This window comes from Phodopus roborovskii, unplaced genomic scaffold (genome assembly GCF_943737965.1).
Source record: "Phodopus roborovskii unplaced genomic scaffold, PHOROB, whole genome shotgun sequence".
In the NCBI taxonomy this organism is placed as follows: Eukaryota; Metazoa; Chordata; class Mammalia; order Rodentia; family Cricetidae; genus Phodopus; species Phodopus roborovskii.
Window position 1 is genome coordinate 1,237,494 of NW_026126442.1, and position 24,080 is coordinate 1,261,573.

A 24,080-nucleotide genomic window follows, 5' to 3' on the forward strand; every position below is an offset into this window, starting at 1 on the left:
TTTCTTTTCCTCTTCCAAGGAAGAGCCAGAGGCATGGTAATGTACGCCTCCAGCGCCTCCAGCTCCGCCAGCACCGGTGATCCAGATCTCACAACTATCTATAATGAGATCTGGTGCCCTCTTCTGGCCTCCAAGCATACATGCAGAGCATTGTATACATAATAAATAAATAGATCTTCTTTTAAAAATGAAGGAAAGGGAAAAGAGGTGGGGGGGAACCCACCAACAACAAGGAACTTCAAAACTTTTCATAAAGCTTGTTTTTCTCACTCTCCTCTCCTAAAAGTATTTTTCCACTGAAATCAGGACAGAATGGCCTAGCCCATCTACAAGCAGGCCAAAACTGCATCCACTACAAACAATCCACAAGAATTTCACAAGAAATGTGGACACCGTCCACAGGAATATTTAATTAGCACCAACTTCCAATTACAGCTGCTAAGAACCAGAAGGGGGCAGCAAAAGTCCATCCAAACCTAAGCCCGCTGAAAGTCTTCCTTAGCAGCAGTTACCTACTACTGTGCCTTGGGGCAGGCAGCCTTCCCACTGTGCAAGTGAGAGACTACAGTGGGGTAGGACCACAGACAGCGGCATAATGGAGAAAAAACATGCCAGTGAAGATGAGAAGAGGGTGAAAGAAAATCTAGGCTGAAAAGTCATCAACTAAGGAATTCAAAAGATTACTAAATCTGTATGCCCAGGACCAACAGAGTCAGATCAGGAAAATAAAGATGGAAAGCATGAGACATGGAGCCAAGAGCACACACATGCATGATGCAGCATAAATCTCTAGGACAGGAGGTGCAGATAGGAACTGACCCTGAAGCAATTAAGGTTTCCTCTACTGTCTGCCTGTACCTTTAAAAATATATATCCATTTGTGAGTGCCCATTTGATTGTATGCAAGAACACATGCCACAATACACGTGTTGTGGTCAGAGGAAGACTTCAGGTGTTATGATTGGTCTCTTGCTTTTGCTGCTGTTTAGGCAAGGATAGCTGGCCCAAGAGCTTCAAGGGGTTCTCCTGTCTCCTTTTATTTTCCCATTGCAGCACCAGGATTACAAATATATGCTATCATGCCCAGCCTTATGTGGGTTCAAGGAATTCAAACTCAGGTCCTCATGCTTGGGCAAGCTTTACCCACTGATCCATTTCCCCGGTCCTTTTATACCTTTTAAAACAGAGCTGTTACATAAGGAAGAACATCTTGGGTACAACTGTAATTATAACTCTTAGTATACATTACTCTATGAGCCTAATCTTAGGGGTATCCTATCCTAATAGCATAGCTTTGCCCAGTCCACTGTACAGCCAGACACAGAAAAAAGCTAAGCATACATCTGTTACTCTTTCCAACAAATCCTATACTTTTATTGCCAGGGATGGTCTTTTAATCATGAAAACTCTTGTAAAATGCAGCTTGGCATACATTTGAAAATATATCCATAAAAGCAAACTTGTAGCAGTGGAGTTACTTGTGCAAACTTTTTTTTCTAGCTATAATCTAAATTGCTCCTAAAAGATTGTGCCAATTTTTTTTTTTTTTACTGCAACCAAGAGTAGAAGTAGAAAACAGCAGTGTTTATTTAAGGGGACTGCCTTGGAAAGAAAGGACAACTCCAGGGACAGTAGCAAGCCAAGCAACCAGAGCAGGAAGAAAAAAGCCCTGAAGCTGAACTCAGGCCAGTTTACTTTGAGAACAGGGACACTTCGTAGTCAAATTATAAGTTCTCTTTGTTATAATGCCCATCTGTTAAATCCTGGAGGCTTTACTGTGGTTTATATGAACTGCAGTAACCTAGGAACTGGGGCCCACACTTAAGCTAAATAAATGGACTCATGGGACCAATGTGAATAGCAGCCTGCTCTAAAAGCTTGCGACCAAAAGATGCCTGGGTTAAAGACCTGATGAAAAGACAATCCGAGGTGACAAACAGGGTTCCAGAAATATCTGGGGAGGAGAGACATAAAACTAGCCAGGTGCAGCTAACAGAAGCAACAAGAAATCAAGGAGAAGTATAACCAAAGCCAGTGAAGTAAAATTAATTTACTTACAAAAATACTTCAAAATAATAAAAATAAAAACTGGTTTAAACAAAAATTAAGGACCAGAATAGCACATACAGTTCATTTCAGGGATGACCAGGAAAAAAACGGTAATCACTGAAAAGGAATATGAGGAGATGAAATCCTTACAAGACTTTGGGTGCAAGGCATACTACATGTTCTTTCCTGGCTGACTGAACCACATGAACACCTTGTTACTGCACTGTGTTTGAGAAGAAACAAGCTTTCTCTAGGGAATCCTAGTTCACTTCATGTATATGCATAATCACAACTAGACCAACTGACACACACTGCTGTGGAGACTCCTAGTGTCGTATATGTATGAAATGTTACCCACTTAATGAACTGGCAGCAGCTCCTACTACAGATACATCTTTATAATTCAGCCAACACTGAGTGACTATGGACATTTGCGATATAAACTACATCTCCACAAAGCCAGCTGCTTCCTGTCTATTCCACATTCTACAGACCTTTCCATGCTTCAGCTCAGGAAATATGTTCCCTGAGCAGAATTCTAATCAGCACAAATCAAAACCTTAAATAAAAAATGCTTAAATAGTGTAACTTTTTATGGAGTAAATAAAAAAAAAAATTAAGCTCCAAGAGAAATCTGCTCCCCTGTTCTAGCTAGTATATTTTGGGTTTTGATGGTAGTTGTTGTTTAACAATGGAGTTTTCTTTTGATGAAAAATTAAAAGTGTTCTGGCTACTTTTTTGTAAACCTGACACAAGCTAGCATCATTTGGAAGAGGGAATCTCAACTGAGAAAATGTACCACCAGATCCACCTCTGGATAAGCATATGGTGTATTTCCCTTGCTTGATGAGAATGGTGTGGAAGGGCCCATATCTCTGTGTGCAGTAAAACCCCTGGCTGGTGGTCTTGGGTACTATTAAGAAAGCAGGCTGAGCAAGCCATGAGGAGCAGCTAATAAGCAGTTGCTGGCTGGTTCCTGCTTAGTTCCTGTCTTGAGTTCCTGCTCTGACTCGGATGGTAAGATAAACCCCTTTCCTCCTCAAATTGTTTTTGTTCATGGTGCTTTATCACAGCAATAGAAACTCTAAAAAGACATTACCCTTGCTTTCTTGTTCCAACAGTGTTCTATAAATAGAATAATAAATATAATACATGACAACAGTCTGAAGGCCAACAAAATTATCAACAATAATCTTAAGATATATATCAATATGTCATACTTCCAGTTATCTCAGCTTTTTTTTTCAACAAAACAAGGTAAGAATCCATGTTTAAAAAAAAAAACACACACACACACACACACACACCTAGTTGCATAATGCCAAATATCAAATAAATTCTAGGTAGACCAGGAAAGATGATGCAAAATTAACAGAACATTAAGAAAATACAGGTGGGGCTGGCAAGATGGTTCAGAGGATAAAGCTGCCAAGTTTGCAAGTTGAGTTTGGACCTAAGGACCCACACAGTGGAAGAAGAGAACTGACTCCTAACAACTGTCCTCTAATCCCCACATGTGTATCCGAGCACACACAAGAATTTACCCACAAAATAATCAACTTGATAAGATTTAGACTCGATTGGGAGATTAGCCTCTGGGCATACCTGTGGGCAATTATCTTGATTAGGTTAACGGAGGTGGAGAGCCCACTTCGGGTGGCACCATTCCCTGGGCTGAAATCCTGAACTGAACACAAAGTAGAAACTTAGTTGAGCAGGTACATTCATCCCTCTTTGTTTCTTGACTATAGGTACAATGTGACCGGCTGTCTCTCGCTCCTGCAGCTGTGACTATGACAGGCTACACCTCCAACTGTGAGACAAAATAAATCTGCCCTCCCTTAAGTTGTTTTTGTCAATGTATGCTTTCACAATGATGGGAAACAAACAAACAAACAAACAAACAAACAGAAAAGTACCCCCTATCATTCATTACTGTGTTAATACAATAAAACTACAATGAGATGCTGCTTCACAATCACTAGAATGACAAAAATTTAAAACACATTCTAAACCCGTTAGGAAAAACGTGAACCCTCACCTATTGATGGAAATGTATAAGCTATGACTCTTTGAAAACAGTTAGTTCTTGAAAATGTTAAACAAAAATCTATCATGTGACCAAAAAGCAAATACATGCAAAAGTTCAAAGGATCATTATTCATATCTACAAAATGGAAATAATCCTAATGTCTGCCAACTGATGAGCAGATAAACAAATGTGTTATATCCATGCAATCAGATATTATTCACCCATTAAGCCATATAAAGAATTTATGCTACAGTATAAACCTTGAAATGCTCATGCAAGTGAGAGAACCCAGACACAAAGGCTGCATACTATATAAATCCATGTACTACTGAAAGAGGGCTGGAGTGCAGCTTAGGTAGGGTATTCTAGAATGCACAAAGCCTTGGGTTCCATCCACAGAACTCTGGGAAACAAAACATCCCCCTGCAAAGAGCCACCAAGGCATTGATGCCCAAGTCCTGTGAGTGTATACAGAGGATAAATGCTGGTTAGGAACTGAGGAGATGAATGGCAGGTGACTGCTACCTACTGGACACAGGTCTGGGGTCTTTGTGGGGATAGATTTTGAGGATGTTCTAAAATTAAATGGTAAAGATAGTTTTTTGAAGTCCTAAAAAGCAGGCCAATGAGATGACTCAATGGTAAAGGACTTGCCACCAGGTCTGATAACCTGAGTTTGATACGTGTGTCCACATGGTAAAAGGAGAGAACTGACTCAAGTTGTTCTCTGACCTCAGTGAACACACACACACACACACACACACACACACACACACACACACACACACACACACAATGCAATTAAAAATACAAAACACCACACATATATACTTTAAAGGCACTAATAAATCAGCTTGCTAATATATTATTCAAATTATCTTTATCTATTTCCCCCTTCTATTATGGACATAGCCTGAGGTAACCACTAATGAGTCACTGTTGTTGTGTAATCCCCTCCTACTGGAGTACACTAGAAGTCTGTGAGTGAGTTCTAGCTAGAATACAGCAAAAGTAAGGTGATGTCATTCCTGCAATTATGTTTCATTACATAATACTCCACTGAGCTGTCTACGGAGTCTCCTTCTGATCTTGAAGCAGAGAGGTATGCTGTGAACCACCTATGGAAAGGATCACATAAAAGGACTGGGCAGTTCCTAGAGCCTATTACTGCTGGAACCATGCAAGAGCTCAGATTCTCAGTCACACCACTACAGGAAAATGAACTTTGCCAACAACCTGAATGAACCTGGAGTGTGGTGGTGTATTATTTATGATTTATTAAAGTCTGCCTGAGGATTCAGAAAGCAAAGCCAGCCTCAAGCTATGGAAGTCAGGCAGTGGTGATTGATACATACCTTTAATCCCAGCAGCCATAGGGCTAGGCAGTGGTGGCATACACATTTAATTCAGAACTGGGGTAGACAGATCTCTTGTTAGTTCAAGGCCACACTGACTACATGAAATTGATTCCGTCTTAAAACAAACAGCTCACAAAAAGGTGATCTCAGCATCTGAGGTTACACGCCTTTAATCCCAGCACTGGGGAGGTGGAGCCAAGAGAATATGGCTGGGTAGAGAGAGGAATATAAGGAGGAGAAGACAGAATCTGAGAGTCTTTTGCCTCTGAGTATTTGTGGAACAGGACTGCCATTTCAGCTTAGTAGAGGTAAGGTTTACTGACTTAGCTGCTTTACCTCTCTGATCTTCAGCTTGAAACTTGAACCCTAACATCTGTCTCTGGATCTTTTTCTTATTTATCATGCTATACTGGAGGAAGCAGGCCTTCCTTAATTAGGATTTCTAAAGAGAGCTCAGCACTGTTACACCACTTAGTCATCCTATACTTCCTAGCCACATAAAATTATTATTAAGATCCTTTTACTATTATTAAAATCCTCTTAGGCAATGTATCTCATAGATGACTATATCTGCTTGTCAGCATGTTAACCGAGTGGTAATCCTCCTACAGCATCAGAATACCCTCTATACCTGGGATCTTATCATTTTCTTCTTATTCTTAATGGTTTTTGACTTAAATGCTGGGAGTTGAGTAAGGAAAAAAACAAATTTCTTTTCTCTGCTCTCAATAACATAAATATTAACACAGAAGACTTCTTAAAAGATAAGGCTGTTCCCTACCAACAAATATGCAAGGCCACAGCAATCTTTGATGGATGTCCCTCCATCCACATGGATATCCAGCCAGCCACTGGCTAAGATGTCCTTAACCTCAGTTGTCTGTCTACCTGGAGATAAGAGGCAGATCCCACAGGCTTAGGGCCCAGGCCCCAGCATAGACCCCTTCTTTACATGTTTTGTTGATGTCTGTTTGGCATTTGAAGGATTGATTGTTTTGAGACAGATGTGCACAACCACATTCAGCTCCCTTCACACTTTATATGCTAACACAAGCCTCAATTTGTGACCTGTGCTTCTGAACAAATACACACACACACACACACACACACACACACACACACACACACACTATTAGGTTTCCCACAATCCCCTCCATATGCTTAGTTGCCCACTGTAAAGGACACTACCACGAACAAGAGATGGATGGCAGGCTGAGGTCGAGGGAAGGGACACAGCTTCGCTGCCCTCTCTGGGTGCACCCTCTACAAGAACATTCTATGTGGAAACATACCAGCACTGGCCACTGGATTCTTACAGGGATAGCACTGTAGAGGGATGACTGAAGCAAAGGCAACCATATCTGTGTTACTGGGTCTAGGCCTGGTTGTTCAGATTCTCTAGTGCTCCTTACAGCAGCAGTACCATGGCCAATGACGTGTGTCTGAAGAACTATTACTAATTGAAAACTTTCCCTAGATTCTTCAGTATTCCCTTCCTCGTGGAGTTGGAGAATGAAGGCCCTTGCCACTTGTATCACACAAAGTAGGTCAAAATATTCCTTTATGGCCAGCTCCAAGGCAGAAACAAAATTAGAATTTTCTGACATGCCTTGGGGAGTTAGTTATGAGCCACTAACCATGAACAAAAAGTATGTACCATAGTATCAAATATTCTTTTGTTCATGATCTTATATTCTTATATTAACTACACATTATACCTCTTGCCTCTCTTATACAGATTAATAATGTATGATTTGATTCTACTAAAAATGTCGCCTCTATTTGGGTCAGGTGACACCTTTAATTCCTGCATTTGAGAGACTGAAGCAGAAAGCTCAGGAATTGAATTTTAAAAAGAATTTTAAAAATCAATTCTACTGTGTATTCAAATCCACGTTGTTTTCCTTGCTTATCTTTTGAGCCATAATGTCATGTAGCACAGGCCGTTTTTTCTCAGTTCCCAGTCTTCCTGCCTGCCTGTGCCTTCTGAGTGCTGGGGTCACACGTGTGTCACCATCTCTGATTCCTTGCGTACCTTTAATCTTCAGTTTTTGTACCATTTTGTTATACGCCTGTTCCTTATATAAAATACAGGGCTGAAAAGCTGTTCTTTAACCAAGTTTGTCACTTAACAGTTAACTTTAACATTCACATTTTCTATAACCAATTAACTCTACTCCAGTATTATATTTAGTTTACCTTTACCCATGTCCTACAGACCTCTTAAACCCTTACTGCATGTTATAAGGCTTGATTTAAAATTATACTTTTTATTTCTACAATTTATATTTAGCAGCTCTAAACTAAAAAACCTAAAATACTATTAAAATCAGAAACGTGTGGGGTGTGTGTGTGTGTGAATGCTTTGGTGTGTGAGTGGTTGGGGTATGTGCATGAGTGATTTTGGGGGGGGGTGAGTGTGTGTGACTGGGACATGTGCCTGGGTATGGTATATGTGAGAGTCACTGGTTGTGAGAGTAATTAGGGTCTGTGTTATGAGTGACTGCACACATGCCAAGGTATATATTCATAGCCTGAGAATAACTTTTGGGATGCAATCCTTATACTCCACTTTGTTTTGAAGTAGGGTCTCTCTTTTCTGCCACTTTACTGCAGGCAGGTTTGGAGAATTCTCCCATGAACATGTTGGGGTTCTCCTATGGAGGGATTGTAGACATGCACTATCACACCAGTCATTTTAAATGGGTCGGGGAATGAACTCGGGTTTTCACTCATTGATCATCTCTCCGTGCCTAACCAGAAACGTTTTGACATACTACAAAAGAGTCTGACAGCAAGATGGCTTACTGGGAAAAGATACCTGGCACACGAATGAGCCTTGGTGTGTACATACACACACTCTAAATAAAATAAAATGTAAGCAAAGTTTGCAATGTTTCTAATTTTGGATTAACTATGTTCAAGGAGGAAATCTATGTAATATTTTAAAATCTGAAACATTTCCAGTCCTAATAACTTCAGATAATGGATCTACCCTACTCCTAACTGCTTTTCTGAACTGATAAACACTGTTGGAATTTTTCAAAATTGATTTCTTAGTTTAAGCTAATGGAATTTTCTCTATTAATGTATAATCAAGGAACTTCAAGATAAATGACAAACACACATGTCCTTAAAAAGCAGCTCCTAAAACAATTTTCTTTGCGTTGAAATTGGTGTTCCTTAACTAATACTCCAGTCTACTAGTGGCTTTATGGTAGAGATACAATCAGTTCCTTCCATTTAGAATTACTACACGTAGAGTGAACTTCAGATGCCATCTAAACTAACCCAAATAGGTTTTCTCACTATCAACCTATTTTGATCATGATTACCCTAAAAGTCACATTAAAAACATTTCTGAGGCTGTGTTAACTACCAAAAAAAAAAAAAAAAATGTTATCTGCCAAGATGATATAGAAAGCAGAGGAAGCCCTGAGTGAATGTGTAAGGAGGGGATGTTGTTCTGAGTGAATGTAGATGAAACTGTGAGTAAATGTGTGTTAATGACATAAGCCACAGTCATGTCAACAAAGCCTCAGAATCATGGGACTGGCAAAGCCTTCCCCAGGTGAGGCTCCAAGGGATGGCAAAGCCTTCCTCTGGCCCAAGTGCATGAACTTAGGAGATGGACCAGCATGTGCAAAAAAGCTATCCGCTGTGGCTCCCTCTACCTACAAGACTGCAACCTGAGACAGCTCCCTACAGGGACCTCCTACTGAGACAAAGCACTAAAGTGCCAGGTTGTTGCAGAGCTGGTGCCTTTCACAATCACACTGCCCACCAGCTCTGTCTGTGTCTGTCCTTTCTTCATTCCCTGGTCACCCCAGTCAGGTTTATAAATCCAAGCTGTGTGATTGGTGCTCAGACCGGGACCCTGCATTATGCAATTTGCACTGGTCAAAGCAGGGGATGCTCCTAGGGAAGCAGACAAGTAGAGGCAAAAGTGAAGGACAGTGGGGTGCGATTCTAAGCTTTGACTTTTGAAGATCTTCGATGAGGAGTGAGAGCACAGCAGGACATCAGTTTTTAGACTATTCTGAAGACATGCCCTTTGTTCCCACAAGAAGGGGCAGTAAGCTTGGATACTGATGCTTGAAAGGGAAATACTAAACCCCACATGTAACAAATCCACTATTGCTGTCCTAGCTCAAGAGCCCTTACTACTCCCTCCCTCCTCCCCCCACACCGCTACCCATCCACCTCTGACTTCTGCCAAACCATTGCACAGTGGGCACTGGAAGTCACACTTGGCTACACAGATCCTGTTTTCCTGGAATGTTAGACAAGTTAACAACTTTTTATAAAAACCAGAAGTGGCATAACCTGAAAAGGCAGAAACTCAAACACAGTAAAGAACCTAAATACACAACAAAGGGAAAAGTCAAGTCTGTGGGAGACAGGGTTTCACTGCCATCCCCAACCACATAGTGAGTTCATTTAATCTGCCCACCCCTTTTTTAAGGTGGGGAAGTACAAGGGGAGGGAAGAAGGAAATAAAAAAGTAAAGGCACTGGTAGCTAAGATGGAATATATAAACCAGTTTATTTAATGAGTTCATACACCATAGTGTTTTGAATAAGCATAATAGTTATATTTATTATATTAAGTACATTTGAGAAAAAATAGCTAAGAAATTTCAAAAAAAATTTCATCATCCCCAGAAATTACAAAAATGCAAATAAAAACTTTGAGATTTCATCTTACCAGAGTCTAAATATCAAAGATCAACAAAATAACTGAACAAATGCTAAATGGAGTATGGGGAAAAGGGAACCCTCACTCACATACACTGGTCCAGCTCTCTGGAAATCAATGTGGAGAATTCTCTTGAAGCTACCACATGACTACAGCAGCTATATCACTTGGTGATATACGGCCAAAGGACTTGCCTTTCTACTCCAGATACCTACTCAGTCATGTTCACAATGGCTAGGAACTGGAAACAGTCTAAAGTCCTCCAGCTGACAAACAGCTAATAGAAATGTGGTACATATATACACTCCAGACTACTACTCAGCTGTAAAGAAAAGTGAAAACAGCAGCTTTGCAGGTAAATGAGTGGAACTAGAAAAGATGGCTCATGCTTTTAATCCCAGTACTAGGGAGGCAGAGGCAGGTGGATCTTTGAGTTCAAGGCCAGCCTGGTCTACAAAGCAAGTTCCAGGACATCTAGACCCAGAAAGACAAACATTAAATTCATCTGAGACTCCCCAGCTCTAAATCTTCAAAGTGAGTACATATCCTAGAGTAACTGAAGAAATCAGGAAAGCAAAAAGGACCATTGCCTGGAGAGGGGAATAAATAGCAGGAGGAGGGCCACTAATAAGGGAATTTAGCCTCAGACCCAGAGGGAAACGGCTTGCCTCCCTTTTTGTCTGTGCATGGATACTGATGGTGTGTGCAGAAAATGGCCACCATAGCTCCCCCATTATTTATGGCCTAAAGACTGGCAGCTCCCCTACAGAGACCATGCCTACTATATACTATAACCCCAATTCCTTGCTCAGTTGAGTGCAATAACCCCTCCGTTCAACTCTACATAATAAACATTGTGCTTCTAGGGTACTGAAGTTTCTCCCTCTAAGAGCCCAACCATCTGATCCCAGCTTTCTGTCTGGGTATCCATCTGTTTTCATTCCTTGGCACCCCAGTCAGGTCTGTCCCTAGACCCACACTAGATAAGGCAAAGACTAAAGAACTAGGCAGGAAAAGACTCAAGACTAGCCGCAACTGACCCCATTTCACTGCAACACTACAGGGCCTCTACCACTTGCAGATGCTGCCTATGCACATCATAAGTAGCTTGGTGAAACTACAGGAAGAAAGGGGTTTGTTTTTCACATAGTAGAATGCAGACATCAGCTAGGCAATTTGGGTCTGAGTTCCAGCAGTCTACTTACAGTGATGTTGGGCAAATTGTTAATCTGTATCTTATATTCAACTACAAAACAGAAATAAGGCAGTCCCTACTTAAAAGAATACTGTAACCCTATTTTTTAGAAGACAATTGATCTTTCTCCAATTTCCCTATAACTCATAACCATTGAATAACATATTTCTTATCTAACCTCTCTCCTTGCAAAAAGCATACTTCTACATGTTCTGTTTTGTTCAATCTGCTACCTCTAATATTTGGAACAATGCTTAAGGGAAGATTCAAATAAATTCCAAAAGTGTTTGCCACTGTAATGCAGAGCACAGCAGAAAAGGCAGTGAGGGGAGGAGAGAAGTTGAGGTAAACAGACAAAAACAGAGGGGGACACAGTGAGTTCATTAGGACACCTTCACTTCTAACCCTGGAAAACCAATGCCCATTTGTTATAAAGTCAAGAACTAACACAAATAGAGAAATCTGCTTTTTAAGTGTTAGTGCCCCTCCCATGCCTAATAAACTACTTAAAACCTGAACAAGAATTGGAAGTATGGCTTATACTTCGTTATTTGGGAAACAGAGGCAGGAGAATTATATATTCTAGGCCAGCTGGGTACCGTACAACAGTTTCCTTTGAAACATTCCATCCTGCAGGGAAGCTCCTTAAGCACGAAGGTAAACAACTCAAAAGAGCTTCAATGAGTCCTGAAACTGACCAGATTCACTAGGCCCCTCCCTGCCAGAGTATGCAATAAAAACTGAGCCTCCCAGTCAGATGGAAAGAAGCTGAGTTGCAGAGAAGACCCTCAGAGCAGACCAGCTGCCTGTAAGAAGCCGAAATCAGCTGGACTGCCTGGAAGAAGTTGGGAAGGACACTATATCCCCTTGAGTTGCCTGTAGGCTGTGCAGTGAGATCCAGGTTCCCGGCTTTGTGGGGTGTCACCCTTGCTGGGATGGCTTTGGTGATGCTGCTGTCTTTGCATCATTTCTGCTCCTGTAAGTAACCTCTCAACCATGTTCTTATAGAAAACCCCAATAAAACTCATGGTTCACCAAATTAGACTTTGGTCCGTTGTGAACTCCCTATCTGGGCTAAGTAGGTGTGTATGCTGCATCTCCTCAAGAAAAGTTCTGTCACCCACATTGGGTAACTGATCTTTGTCTCAAACGTGTAAGGTAGGAGACCAGAGGAGATGAGATGAGGAGAGCCCTTACGCCCCCCAATAAATTGGAAGAATAATACCAAAAGCTGCCATCTGTATCATCTACCTCTTGATGGACATCATTCTACTTACCAAGATCAACCTTTTTCTAATTGAGACAGGGTCCCAACTATGTAGCTCTGGCTGGCTTGAAACTCAGAGATCCATCTGGTTGTTTCTACCTCCTAAGTGCTGGAATTAAAGGTTATGCCATCACATTTAGCCCTACCTCTCCTTTTATCTAATTCTTACTGTATCTTATTGTAACATAATATATAATTGGTATTTACTTTTTATTGTCTGTTTTCCCCAGTTACATGAAAATCATGAAAAAACAGCATTTTTTTTTTATACATCTTGTATCCTGATGTATTCCCTAATGCTGAGAAACCCATCAAATACTATTTGCTGGCTCCAATCAACAGAATAAACAATAAGTGCACAGATAAGAGGGCCCTCTCATTCTACCCTGAGAAACACAGTGTACACACAGCAGCAGGGAGGTGGGGTAACAGTCTTGGACTGTCCCTCAGTATGCTGGCCAAACATTATCCTTTAAAATTCTCTCCTTCTTACCAGGTGGTGGTGGGGAATGTCTTTAACCCCAGCACTTAGGAGGGACAGGCAGGCAGATCTCTGTGAGTTCAAGGCCAGCTTGGTGTACAGAGCCCAAAACAGCCAGGACTACACACAGAAACCCTGTCTTGAAAAGGGGAAGAAAAAGAAAAATCTTCCTCTCCCTGCCTCCATCCATGTATTTGGGGGGGGGGGGTTCTAATTATGAAAAAACACAAAATTAGTCATATAAAGACTGTAAAATGAGGACCATTTTGAGGGGGATGGAAAGTACTTAATAGAGACAGAACCTCATCTCTAGACTCTAGACCAAGAAGCTCACTTTGGTTTCTATACTGTAAATGAAGAGGCAGAAGCCAGAAACTGAACCCCAAATAGCTTTACATTGTTACTGACAAAGTGACTTCATCTTTTTCTGCTTTTATTTTCAAATTCTCACCTCTGAACTCTGGTATATATATTTTAGGAAGTCTCTTTCAGTGACCTCCCTGTGGCTCTAGGTGACTGTAACAGGAAGAGAAACTCTGGAATGCCATGGGAGCAGTGAGATTACCAACAACAAAACATTTGGAAAAACTCAATGATTAACTGACTTCTCATTTCCAACAGTGGAGGAAGTTCTTGACCAATATAAAGAAAAGCAGCTGCCAAGGAAATGACACATCCATGTACAGAAACACCGGAAATGGGAAAAGCCTTTGGAAACTGATCTCATCCAAATCAGCAGCAGATATTCCAGGCACATCCAAACCACAGAAATCTCCTGGAAGGGGCACGAGAGAAAGGCCCCCAAGGCAAGTTTCTCAAGTCTTTTTTCCCCTATTGTTTTTGATATTCTAAAGGTCTTGCAGAGCCCAGGTGGCTTGAAACTTGCTATGAAGCAGAGATGCCCTTGAATCCTCCTGCCTCTACCTACTAAATGCCAGGATTACAGCTATGTACCACTAGCGGTAAAAACACAACGGTGAGACATAATGACTCATATCTTTAATCCCAGAACTTGGGAAGTATGAGTTCAAGGCCAACCCTGGTCTTACATAGCAAGTCTCAGGCCAGTCCCAAGGCTACACAGTAAGACCTTGCCTAAAACAAAAACAAAAACGAAAATCAACCCATAATGAAACAAACCCACCATTAATTTGGACATGATTTTAAAATGAAACAACTCGGGCCCAAAGTAGTAAATGTGCGTGCACATGCACATGCACATGCACATACACACACACACACACACACACTCTCTCTCTCTCTCTCTCACACACACACACACAAGTATACTCACACATGGTCACAGTATCATTTAAAAAAATAAGAAAAAGAAAATGTGATGACAATGTCTAATCAACTATATATAAAAGTGAAACAAATTTGGAATATCTGTGGTATTTCCAACCAGAAACACATGAATTGCTAACTGCTAAGAGAGCATTTGTTTTATGTCCAGCCTGTGCAGAGAAAGAGGAAGGACAAGGACACAACAAGGGACCTGGAGAGCCAGGCAGGAGCCAGATCACCTCTTCTGAGGGTTGAGCTACAGGTGTTCTAGAGCAATCCAATAATCTGACACACAAACCACTAAGACCGTCTGTACTCTGTGTCTCAACATATTACACCTCAAGTTGCCCCGGGAGCTCTAGGCCCAGAGTTACACAGGTGAATCCAGCAGTACAATAAGGGTGGCATGCATTTTCAGGGTGGCAGACATCAACAAGGACCTCACCTTGTCACTGTCATCATGACAAATGTGGTCGTGATGGATGGACTGGCACTGAAAAGAAGCACCAACACTACCTACGAGAAAAAGGAAGGGAGAGTTAAGCAGCAGTAATTCCTTACATTCAACTGCTTTACCAATTAGAGAGCCTTATTCCATTATCCCATCTAACCCTTAAACAAGCTTATAAAGAAGCAGGGCAAGATCATTGGTGAATTTTCAGAAGTTGCATGTGCATACACATGAGTGCATGGAGGTCAGACAACAACGTGGTGTAGGATCAGGTGCCCCTTCTACCTACCCCGTGGGTCCTAGGGACCAAGCTCAGGTGGACGAGCTTGATAGCAGTCATCTTACTCACTTAGCAATCCATGGCCCTACTTGTAGCTTTTTTACAGAAGGGAAAAACAGACAGTGATTCACAAAAACCACCAGACAATGAGAAGGCAAATCTGAAACTGAGGCCTGGTTAGGAAACCCCTGCCTCACCACTCTGAAGCACAGCCAAGGTCTGCTTTCAACGTGAGACACCCTAAGTAAACACAGCCTGCAGTAAAGCAGACCCTTACTGAAGAAAAGTATTATCACATTCCTGCTCAGTGTGTACAACTTTGAGGCTGACCTATAAATCCAACATATAAAATACAATTTGCCCAGGCTTGATGGAAGATGAAGATGAAAGATCAATTCTTCAAAGACAAAGAACAAAGGGACAAAAGACAGTGTTTGAGACAATAGAGCTTTTTTGTAAGTCTATGTGAAATAATATTTCAAATATTACTGGCATGGTGGCATACATGCTTAATCCCAGCAATTGGGAGGCAGAGGCAGATGGGTCTCTATACGTTTGAGGCCAGCCTAGTCTATATAGTGAGTTCCAGATGATGAGACCCTGTCTCAAAACAAATCAAAACAAAATAAAAACCCCAAAGACATGAAATGTGTGTTACTCTAAACACAAATATAACTGGAACATATAACTGTTGTGGGCTTTATCTGTGGGTTTCTAGGATACCAAAGCTTGCCTTGAGCTTGAGCTCATCCTCTCAAGCTGACCACAGGCATGGAACATTACACAAGTTCTAATCCCCTGGGGCATTTTTCCACAGGTTTTAATTCCTGCTTCACAGTATACACAAAATGGTAACTAAAAGCTCTACATAATATTTTAAAATGAAACCAAATGTGGTAGCACAGACCTTTAATCCCAGAATTTGGGAGGCAGAGGCAGGCAGATCATTATGAGTTTGAAGCCAGCCTGGTCTACATAAAGAGTTCCTGGCTAGCCAAAGCTATATAGTGAGACTCTGAAGAAAGGAAAGAAAGGAGGGAGGGAGGGAGGGAGGGAAGGAGGGAGAAAGAAAGGGAAGAAGGGAGGGAGGAAAGGAGGGAGGGAGGGAGGGAAGGAGGGAGAAAGAAAGGGAAGAAGGGAGGGAGGGAAGGAGGGAGAAAGAAAGGGAAGAAGGGAGGGAGGAAAGGAGGGAGGGAGGGAGGGAGGGATGGAAAAAATAGAAGGGGAGGGGAGAGGAGGGAGGGAGGACAAGAAAAGACTCAACTCTTACAGATAAAAAAGTAGAGGGTTCTTGTTTTGCTTTGAATATATAATCTCAAAGAAGACAGAATGCAGAGACACAGTCACAGCAGACCAATCTGATCTATACATAGAGTTCCAGGCCAACCAGGAAAAAAAAATTCTATGTGTGTACATGGGGGGGGGGGCAGTTAATGTGCTTTTATGCTAGGGGTTGACCACAGGGCCTCATGCATTCTAGGAAAGTGTTCCACCACTGAGCTATCTCTAGCACACACCCTATCCTAATCTTTTGAAAAGCTGGTATAAACATAAAGCCATGAATAAAAAGTTAGCACACAGAAACTACATGTGCTGCATATCTAATCCTAGCACTTGGGAGGCAGAAGCAGATGGATCTCTGTGAGTTCAAGACCAGCCTGATCTATACATTGAGGTCCAGGCTCAGTGGGTAAAGTGTTTGCAAAACAAACATGAACATACAAGTTCAAATCCCCAGTACCCACATAAAAACCATGCAAGGTAGCACTCATTTGTAACCCTAGCACTGGGGAAACAGAAATAAATGGACTATCTGGCTGGGAGCATTGCCTGGCCAATGTAGCAGAAATGCTAAATCTAGGTCAATGAAAAACCCTGTCTCAAAAAACTGAGGTAGAGAACAATTAAGATCCCCAGCATCACTCTCTGGCCTCCAGACACTCATTTGGCCATATACACACATGCGCGCGCGCATGCGCGCGCGCACACACACACACACACACACACACACACACAGAGAGAGAGAGAGAGAGAGTAATTTTTTCATTGTGTGTATTTGAGGAATGCATGTGAATATGCAGATGCATGTGCCTGTGTGGAGGCCACAGCAGGATGCTAGGCATCTTCCTCTATCACTCCTCACATTACTGCCTCAAGTCTAGGTCTACTGCTGAACCAGAAGTCTCAGTATCTACTGCTCTGGCTGGCCACAGAGATCTCAGGATCTGCCTGTCTCTGCACCCCTGCTGCCCAACCTCTCATCCCCGGGCTGTGTTGGGGTTTCGGGCCCGTGAAGCTTTGTCTGACTTTTTATGTAGGTGCTAGGGATTCAAACTCAGGCTCTCATGCCTGCAGAGCAAGCATTATTAACCTTAGGAAAACTCTTCCTGGTCCCTAAATAATTATTTTTAGACAAATATTCTCTTAGAAAAGAGCCTACATGTTTCACATAATCACCAAAGGAGCCAAAAATACAAATGCACACAATCCCATCTTAGGGAGCAGAAGATGCTGGGACCACAGGAACAACCTGGATCAGAGGCGTTGCAGGGGAAAAAGAAAATGGCATTCTATAAAGAGTAAGAAAGTGGGGCTGGAGAGATGGCTCAGTGGTTAAGATGACTGCTCTTCTAGAGGTTCTGAGTCCAGTCCCCAGCAACCACATGATGGCTCACAAACATCTGTAATGAGATCTGGTATCCACTTCAGGCCTGTAGCATACATGCAGACAGAACACTATATGCACAACAAATAAATAAATAAATCTTAAAAAAAAAAAAAAGGAATAGGAAGTGTTGAGAAGGGGAGGGAGGGGGAACTAGGGTTGGTATATAAAATGAAAAATAAAATGTTTTAAATAGAACAAAAAAGAAAGCACATGAAGCCAATTGGGGCTACAGCTCAGCGCTCAGGCACTTGTCTCTCATGAAGCCTAGTTCAAGCTGGGAAGTGAGAGGGGTGGGGATAACGATCAGCTGAATGGCAAAGCCCCTGACAACTCTGATGACCCAAAAGGCGCAGGACAAGAAAAATATTCGAGCAAGGAGCTTTAGTGAAGGACAGCAACAGGGTGAAGGGTGAGACAGCACAAACCTTAGGGTGAGAGCAAGGGAAATGTCCCAAGTGTGAGGAAATACCAATGCCGCCACACGTTCACAATCAAAGAGAAAAAAGCAATTCTGTCTCTATATACAAAATACAATAACCACTTAGTACTGGAGACACATTATCACTCAAATAACAATTAGGAATCACTATAAGCAGATAGTGTTAATTAGCATACACTGCTACAATAGTCTTTCAAGCTGGAGCTGAAAAAGATGACTTGTGGGTTAAAAGTACTCACTGGCTGCTCTTCCAGAGGAACCAGGTTCAATCGCCAGCACCCACATGGCAGCTTGCAACTGTCTGTAACTCCAAGATCTGACACCCTCACACAGACATTCATGCAGGCAAAACATCAATGCATATAAAATAAAAAATAAATTTACAAAATATTTCAAGCCATCAAGCCAGAAAGCAACAGAAAGAATGACTAAAATACGAAGAAATGGACTAACTCAACGATGAAAGTCAGACAATCTCTAAACTGGAAGAAAAAAGCCTACAAAAGCAACTGGCCCCATAGTGACATGCACCTGTAATCCCAGCACTTGGAAGAATGAGGAAGGAGAATCCAGCATGCAGGGTCATCCTCTGGCTTCAGACTGTCTCACTGCACAGGGATAGAGATGTTCAGGAAGAGTGAGTGGACCCTGGATCAGAACCTATTGGCTCTCACACAGAGGACACAGTATAAATGAAAATGCACAGAGAAAATTAACTCTGGTTAACAAATGAGTGTGATACACTGATGAAGCCAAGCAAGTATGTGTCCCTCCCTGGTCACTGGCACCAATAAGTCAGGTCCTTTTCCCAAAATATTTTAATATAAATTACTATAATTTTATTATTAGCAACTACCATAAACTATATTTTCAAAATACTCTGATGGGCAAATGAAACACGTGCAAACAAGACTGTCTGGGTGCCAGTGCTTACTCAACATCAAACAAGAAAGCACAATAAAACACAAGAAAGAAGGGACACAAGCCAACAGTCAGGATGAAACAGCTCACCGAGCTAAGGAAGAGAATACCAAGAGACTAGTGCCTAACAGGACTGATGATTTACTAGCTGTTCAGTGATCACTAAAGGGCTAACGAGACTGCAAGCAAGCAGGTTGCTACTTTGTAATGCAATCCTGCAGTACACAGACATTGGGAACTTAAGGAACCTCTAGCTCAGAAATTCTTGCTAGAGCAACAAAGCTCTATATCCCAGTTAAAACATCAAATTCACCCTGGCTTTAGAAACACTACAGCTGCTTCTTAGATTTTTTTTAGGAAAAAGTTTAAAAGCTAAAGAATAAAATCTGAATTACCAAAGATTCCAACCCCTTCCAAATGCTGTTGGTGCTTTTCCCTAACCTGAGAACTTAGCATCATTCCATATTGTAACCTTAAAAACTATTCTTGGCTGGTGAGATGGCTCAGTGATAAGGTATTTTCTCCCAAGCCCAACAACCTGAGTTCCAGCCCCATACCCAAAGGTAGATAAAACAGACTTCAAGTTGTCTTCTCACCTTAATCCAAAATAAATAAATGAATGAATGAATGAATAGAAATTGCAAGTAAATAAATGTCCTCCACCAAAACAATAAATCCAAAAAAGAAAATAAATTTTAAAAAGTGAGGACTGGCCAGTGGTGGTGGTGGCAGCAGCGCACACCTTTAATCCCAGAGCTTGGGAGGCAGAGGCAGGTGTATCTCTTCGAGTTCAAGGCCAGCCTGACTGGTCTACAGAGTGAGTCAGACCTAGAGACAGACCAGAAAAGAATTAGCCCTTGTCACAATTAGAACACTAAATACACAGAACAAAGATAGCATCTCAACAGCAGCAAGTAACACCATGTCCCATAATGCAGACCTGACAGGACAACAGCAGATTATTCAACTGAAACTTTAAAAGCCAGGAGGGCCTGGGCAGGTGTATTTCAAGTTCTGATTAAGCCGCCAACCCAGCAAAACCGTCTGTTGTAACTGAAAGAAAAATAAGAACTTTCCACGACAAAAATAAGCTAAAGGAATGCATGACCACTAAGGCAGTGCCACAGAAAATACAGGAATCTTTGGACTAAACAGAACAAATCCATCCACAAATCCACAGGAAAGGATAAATCACACTAGAATAATAGTTAAACAAGGGAGGAAAAAGCAAAAAAATACAAAATCAACAAATGGCAGGAATTAATACACACTTTTCAACAATAGCTGAATATTAATAGTCTCAATTCCCCAACCAAAATACAGGGGCTCCCACACCACTGAGCTCCTCGAGCACCTGCAATCACATGCACAAACCTACACACAGGTGTGGGCGCGCACAGTTAAAAATAAGAATAAATCTTTGGAAAAAAGGGCACAGACTAGTAGATTAGATCAAAAAAAACAGAAACCATCTATTTGCTGCCTCCAAGAAACAGATGTCACTACAAAAGACAGATGTCACCTTTGGGGGAAAGAATGGAAAATGTTCCAAGTAAATGGACTTAGTAAAAAAAAGCAGATGTCACTGTTCCAGTATCTGACAAAATAGACTTCCAACCAAAACGAGTTAGTCATTTCAGACTGACTAAGAGAACACAAGAGGACATCATGATCCCAAAAGTATGCCTCAAGCAGGTGCACCCATGTTATAACAAATATTAGATATAAAGCCAGTTAACTCTAGCACAATACTAGTGGGTGACTTTAACACTCAACCCTCACCAACTGACATGTTTCCCTAACCAAAAAAAAAAAAAAAAAAAGTAACTAACAGAAATAGGTAATTAAATGCCATTATAGACCGAATGGACTTAACAGGTATCTATAGACCATTTCACCCAAACTGCAGAATACACATTATTCCCATGGAACTTGTCCCATAATAGATCCCATATTCTGAGACAGATCAAGTCTCAACAAATACAGGAAAACATTTCCTTGTAATCTACTTGATCACCACCACCACAGATGTGGTGGCTCACACTTTGAATTCCAGCACTCAGTCAGGAGGCAGAAGCAGGTGGGTCTGTCTTTCTGAGTTTGAGGCCAGCCTGGTCTACAGAGTCAGTTCCAAGACAGCCATGGTGGCTACACAGAGAAACCCTGTCCAGAAACACAAAACAAAAACAACAACAACAAAGAAGCCAGAGAGAGTTCAAATAATGATACATCTTAGAGCCCTCAAAATGAAGAATAAACCAAACCCAAGGCAGCAGATAAAAAGAAACCAAGGCAGGGCAGACATTAATTAAATGGAAACAAAAATTACAGCTAAGAATCAATGAAACAAGAAGCTGGTTCTTTGAAAAGCCAGACTAATCAAAAGACAAAGATTAATAAAATTAAAGATAAAAAGAAGAGCCACAACAACAGATACCAATGAAATTCAGAAAATCATTAAGTTTTATCTTGAAAATGGACATCACAAATAAAAAAATAGAAATTTAAATGAAAAATAACCCCAACTTACCAGTTAGTCAGTATATATATACATACATATTATACATACATACATATATGTGTGTGTATACACACATACACACACATATATTTTTTTGTTTGTTTGTTTGTTTTTGAGACAGTGTCTCTCTATGAAGCCCTGGCTGTTCTGAAGCTCTCTATGTAGACCAGAGCTGTCCTCAAACTCATAGAGATCCTCCTGCATCTGCCTCCCAAGTGCTGGGATTCAAAGTGTGTCTCACTGTGCTTGGAAGTTAACTTTAAAAATAGAACAAAAAACCACTTGTAACATCAGCACTTTTGTCACCTGGAATGACAGCCTAAGGAAGATTGCATAGTTAGGGCCTTCTCTGTTCCACCTAAGAGAAAGTTCGCCTCCTCGGGGCTGCAAACATCATTCCCACAGAGCATCACTTTAGGGCCTCCGGGGTCTGGATCTCCCACACTCACCCCTCCCTCCTCCCTTCAGCCATGCTTGAGGACTACAGAGAACCTTACACAGGGCCTTTAGCCCTCCAAGTACAGACAATGACTCTACCTCTAGAGAAGACAAACTTCTGTTCCTCCCAATATTCTCTAAAAGCTGAGGACATGACTCAGTGCGCCCGTTTACTGAACCCCTCTTGTCCTCCTTGTGCTTCTTGGAGAGAAGACTTTGAACATGGAAATTATTTAAATAATTAATTTCTGACAGGACTGAGAACAGAACCTAGGGAATCTCCCATGTACTGGGCAACTGCTCACAAGCTGTAGCACCAGTCCTTTAAAAACAAAATAAAAGAACACAAAACTTCTTGCAGGATGGTGGTGGCCAATGCCTTTAATACCAGCACTCGGGAGACAAAGGCCTAGAGTTCCAGGACAGGCTCCAAACCTATCTATACAGACAAACCCTGTCTCGGAAAACCAAAACAAACAAAAGCTGGGGGCTGGAGAAATGGCTCAATGTTAAGAATACTGGCTGCTCTTCCAGAGAACTCAGGTTCAAATTCCAGCACCCTCATGGCAGCTCACAACTGTCTGGAATCCAGCTCAAAGTGATCTTATACATCCACAGACACATGTGCAAGAAAAACACGAATGAACATGCACGAATGAACATAACATGAAAATAATTAAAAACAAGTTAGGAGCAGTACAGTGATGGCACATGGTTTTACTCTCAGTACTCAAGCAGCAGAGGCAGGATGTGAGTTGGAGGCCAGCCTGGTCTATAGAACAAAACCCTGGACAGCCAAGGGTATTACACAGAGAAATCCTGTCTTGAAAAACAAACAAACAAACAAAAAGCTGGGACCAGCTGGTAAAGAATCAAGCCTGACAGTCTGAGTGTGACAAAGAACACATAAGATGTAAAGAAAGAACCCGCTCCACCAAGAACTGTGCCACACGGTGCCAAAGCATACATGCATCCATACAGGCACAAAATAATACCGATAATGCATTTTTTCTTCAATTATACTTAAAAATTAAAGCCAGGATGGTGGTGCAAATCTGTACTCACAGAAACCAGGGGGCAAGGCCAGGAGAGTCAGGAACTCAAAGTCTGGCCTTACTACATACTTAATTCAAAGCCAATCTGAGCTATGCAAGACTCTCAAAAAACAACGACAAAAACAATATTTAAAAAAAACATGAATATATTAAAATCTGAAAACTAGTTGTTTACTAAACTTAAGTACACATAAAGTTATGCTGATTAAGCTCTTGGTTATTTGTGGGTAGAAGATCTAAACAAAACACCACTATTTCTGAATCTTCAAACAAGCAGTAATGGCTATACATTTCAAGGCCTAAATATATGGGTATGAGAAAATACATAACACTAGTAAATGCCCATTAACAAACAACCTGTCTAAATGGGTATTGTCAGGGCCAGCAAGATGGCTACAATGGTAAAGGTACTTGTTGCTATGACAACTGAGTTCAATCCCTAGCACACACTTGGTGGAAGGAGAGAAACAATTTTGGGAAGTTGTTGTACTCTGACCACACACGCCTCATACACTTACATATACAATCAAGAACCTTAAAAAAAAAAAAAAAAAAAAAAAAAAGGAAGAAACTATCTCAGTTACTCCCTGTCCCCAGTTACCACCCCCTCTCCTTCAGTTACTTTTCTGATGCTCTGATAAAATACTATGAAAAGCAACTTAAGGGTGACAACTTAAGGGTGTCTCATAGTTCAAAGGTCATCTATCTATCACAGTGGGAAGCAGCTGGTCACATCGCATCCATAATCAGAGAGAAATCTATGAATGTGTCTTTCCATTCCCTTTCTCCATTCATTACAGTGCCTCCCCCATTTTGTTAAGCCTCAGACTTTTAACACTGGAAAAAAAAGTTTAGCTATATATAGGACAAAGTAAAAAAGTCATTTGATTAAACTTACTAATCAGGTTTTTTTTTTATTTTATTCATTATTATTTCCAAT

General features: G+C 41.3%; 1 protein-coding gene across 4 annotated transcripts in view; it reads right to left on the reverse strand.

The window, feature by feature from the left end:
* Rnf38 (ring finger protein 38) overlaps positions 1–24,080 on the reverse strand; it is a 105,533-nt gene that overhangs the window by 45,858 nt on the left and 35,595 nt on the right. For all 4 annotated transcript variants that reach the window (XM_051187695.1, XM_051187694.1, XM_051187693.1 and 1 more), the window contains exon 2: positions 14,813–14,883. In XM_051187695.1, coding sequence (XP_051043652.1) covers positions 14,813–14,883 — 71 coding nt within the window. The remainder of the gene's footprint in view (positions 1–14,812; positions 14,884–24,080) is intronic.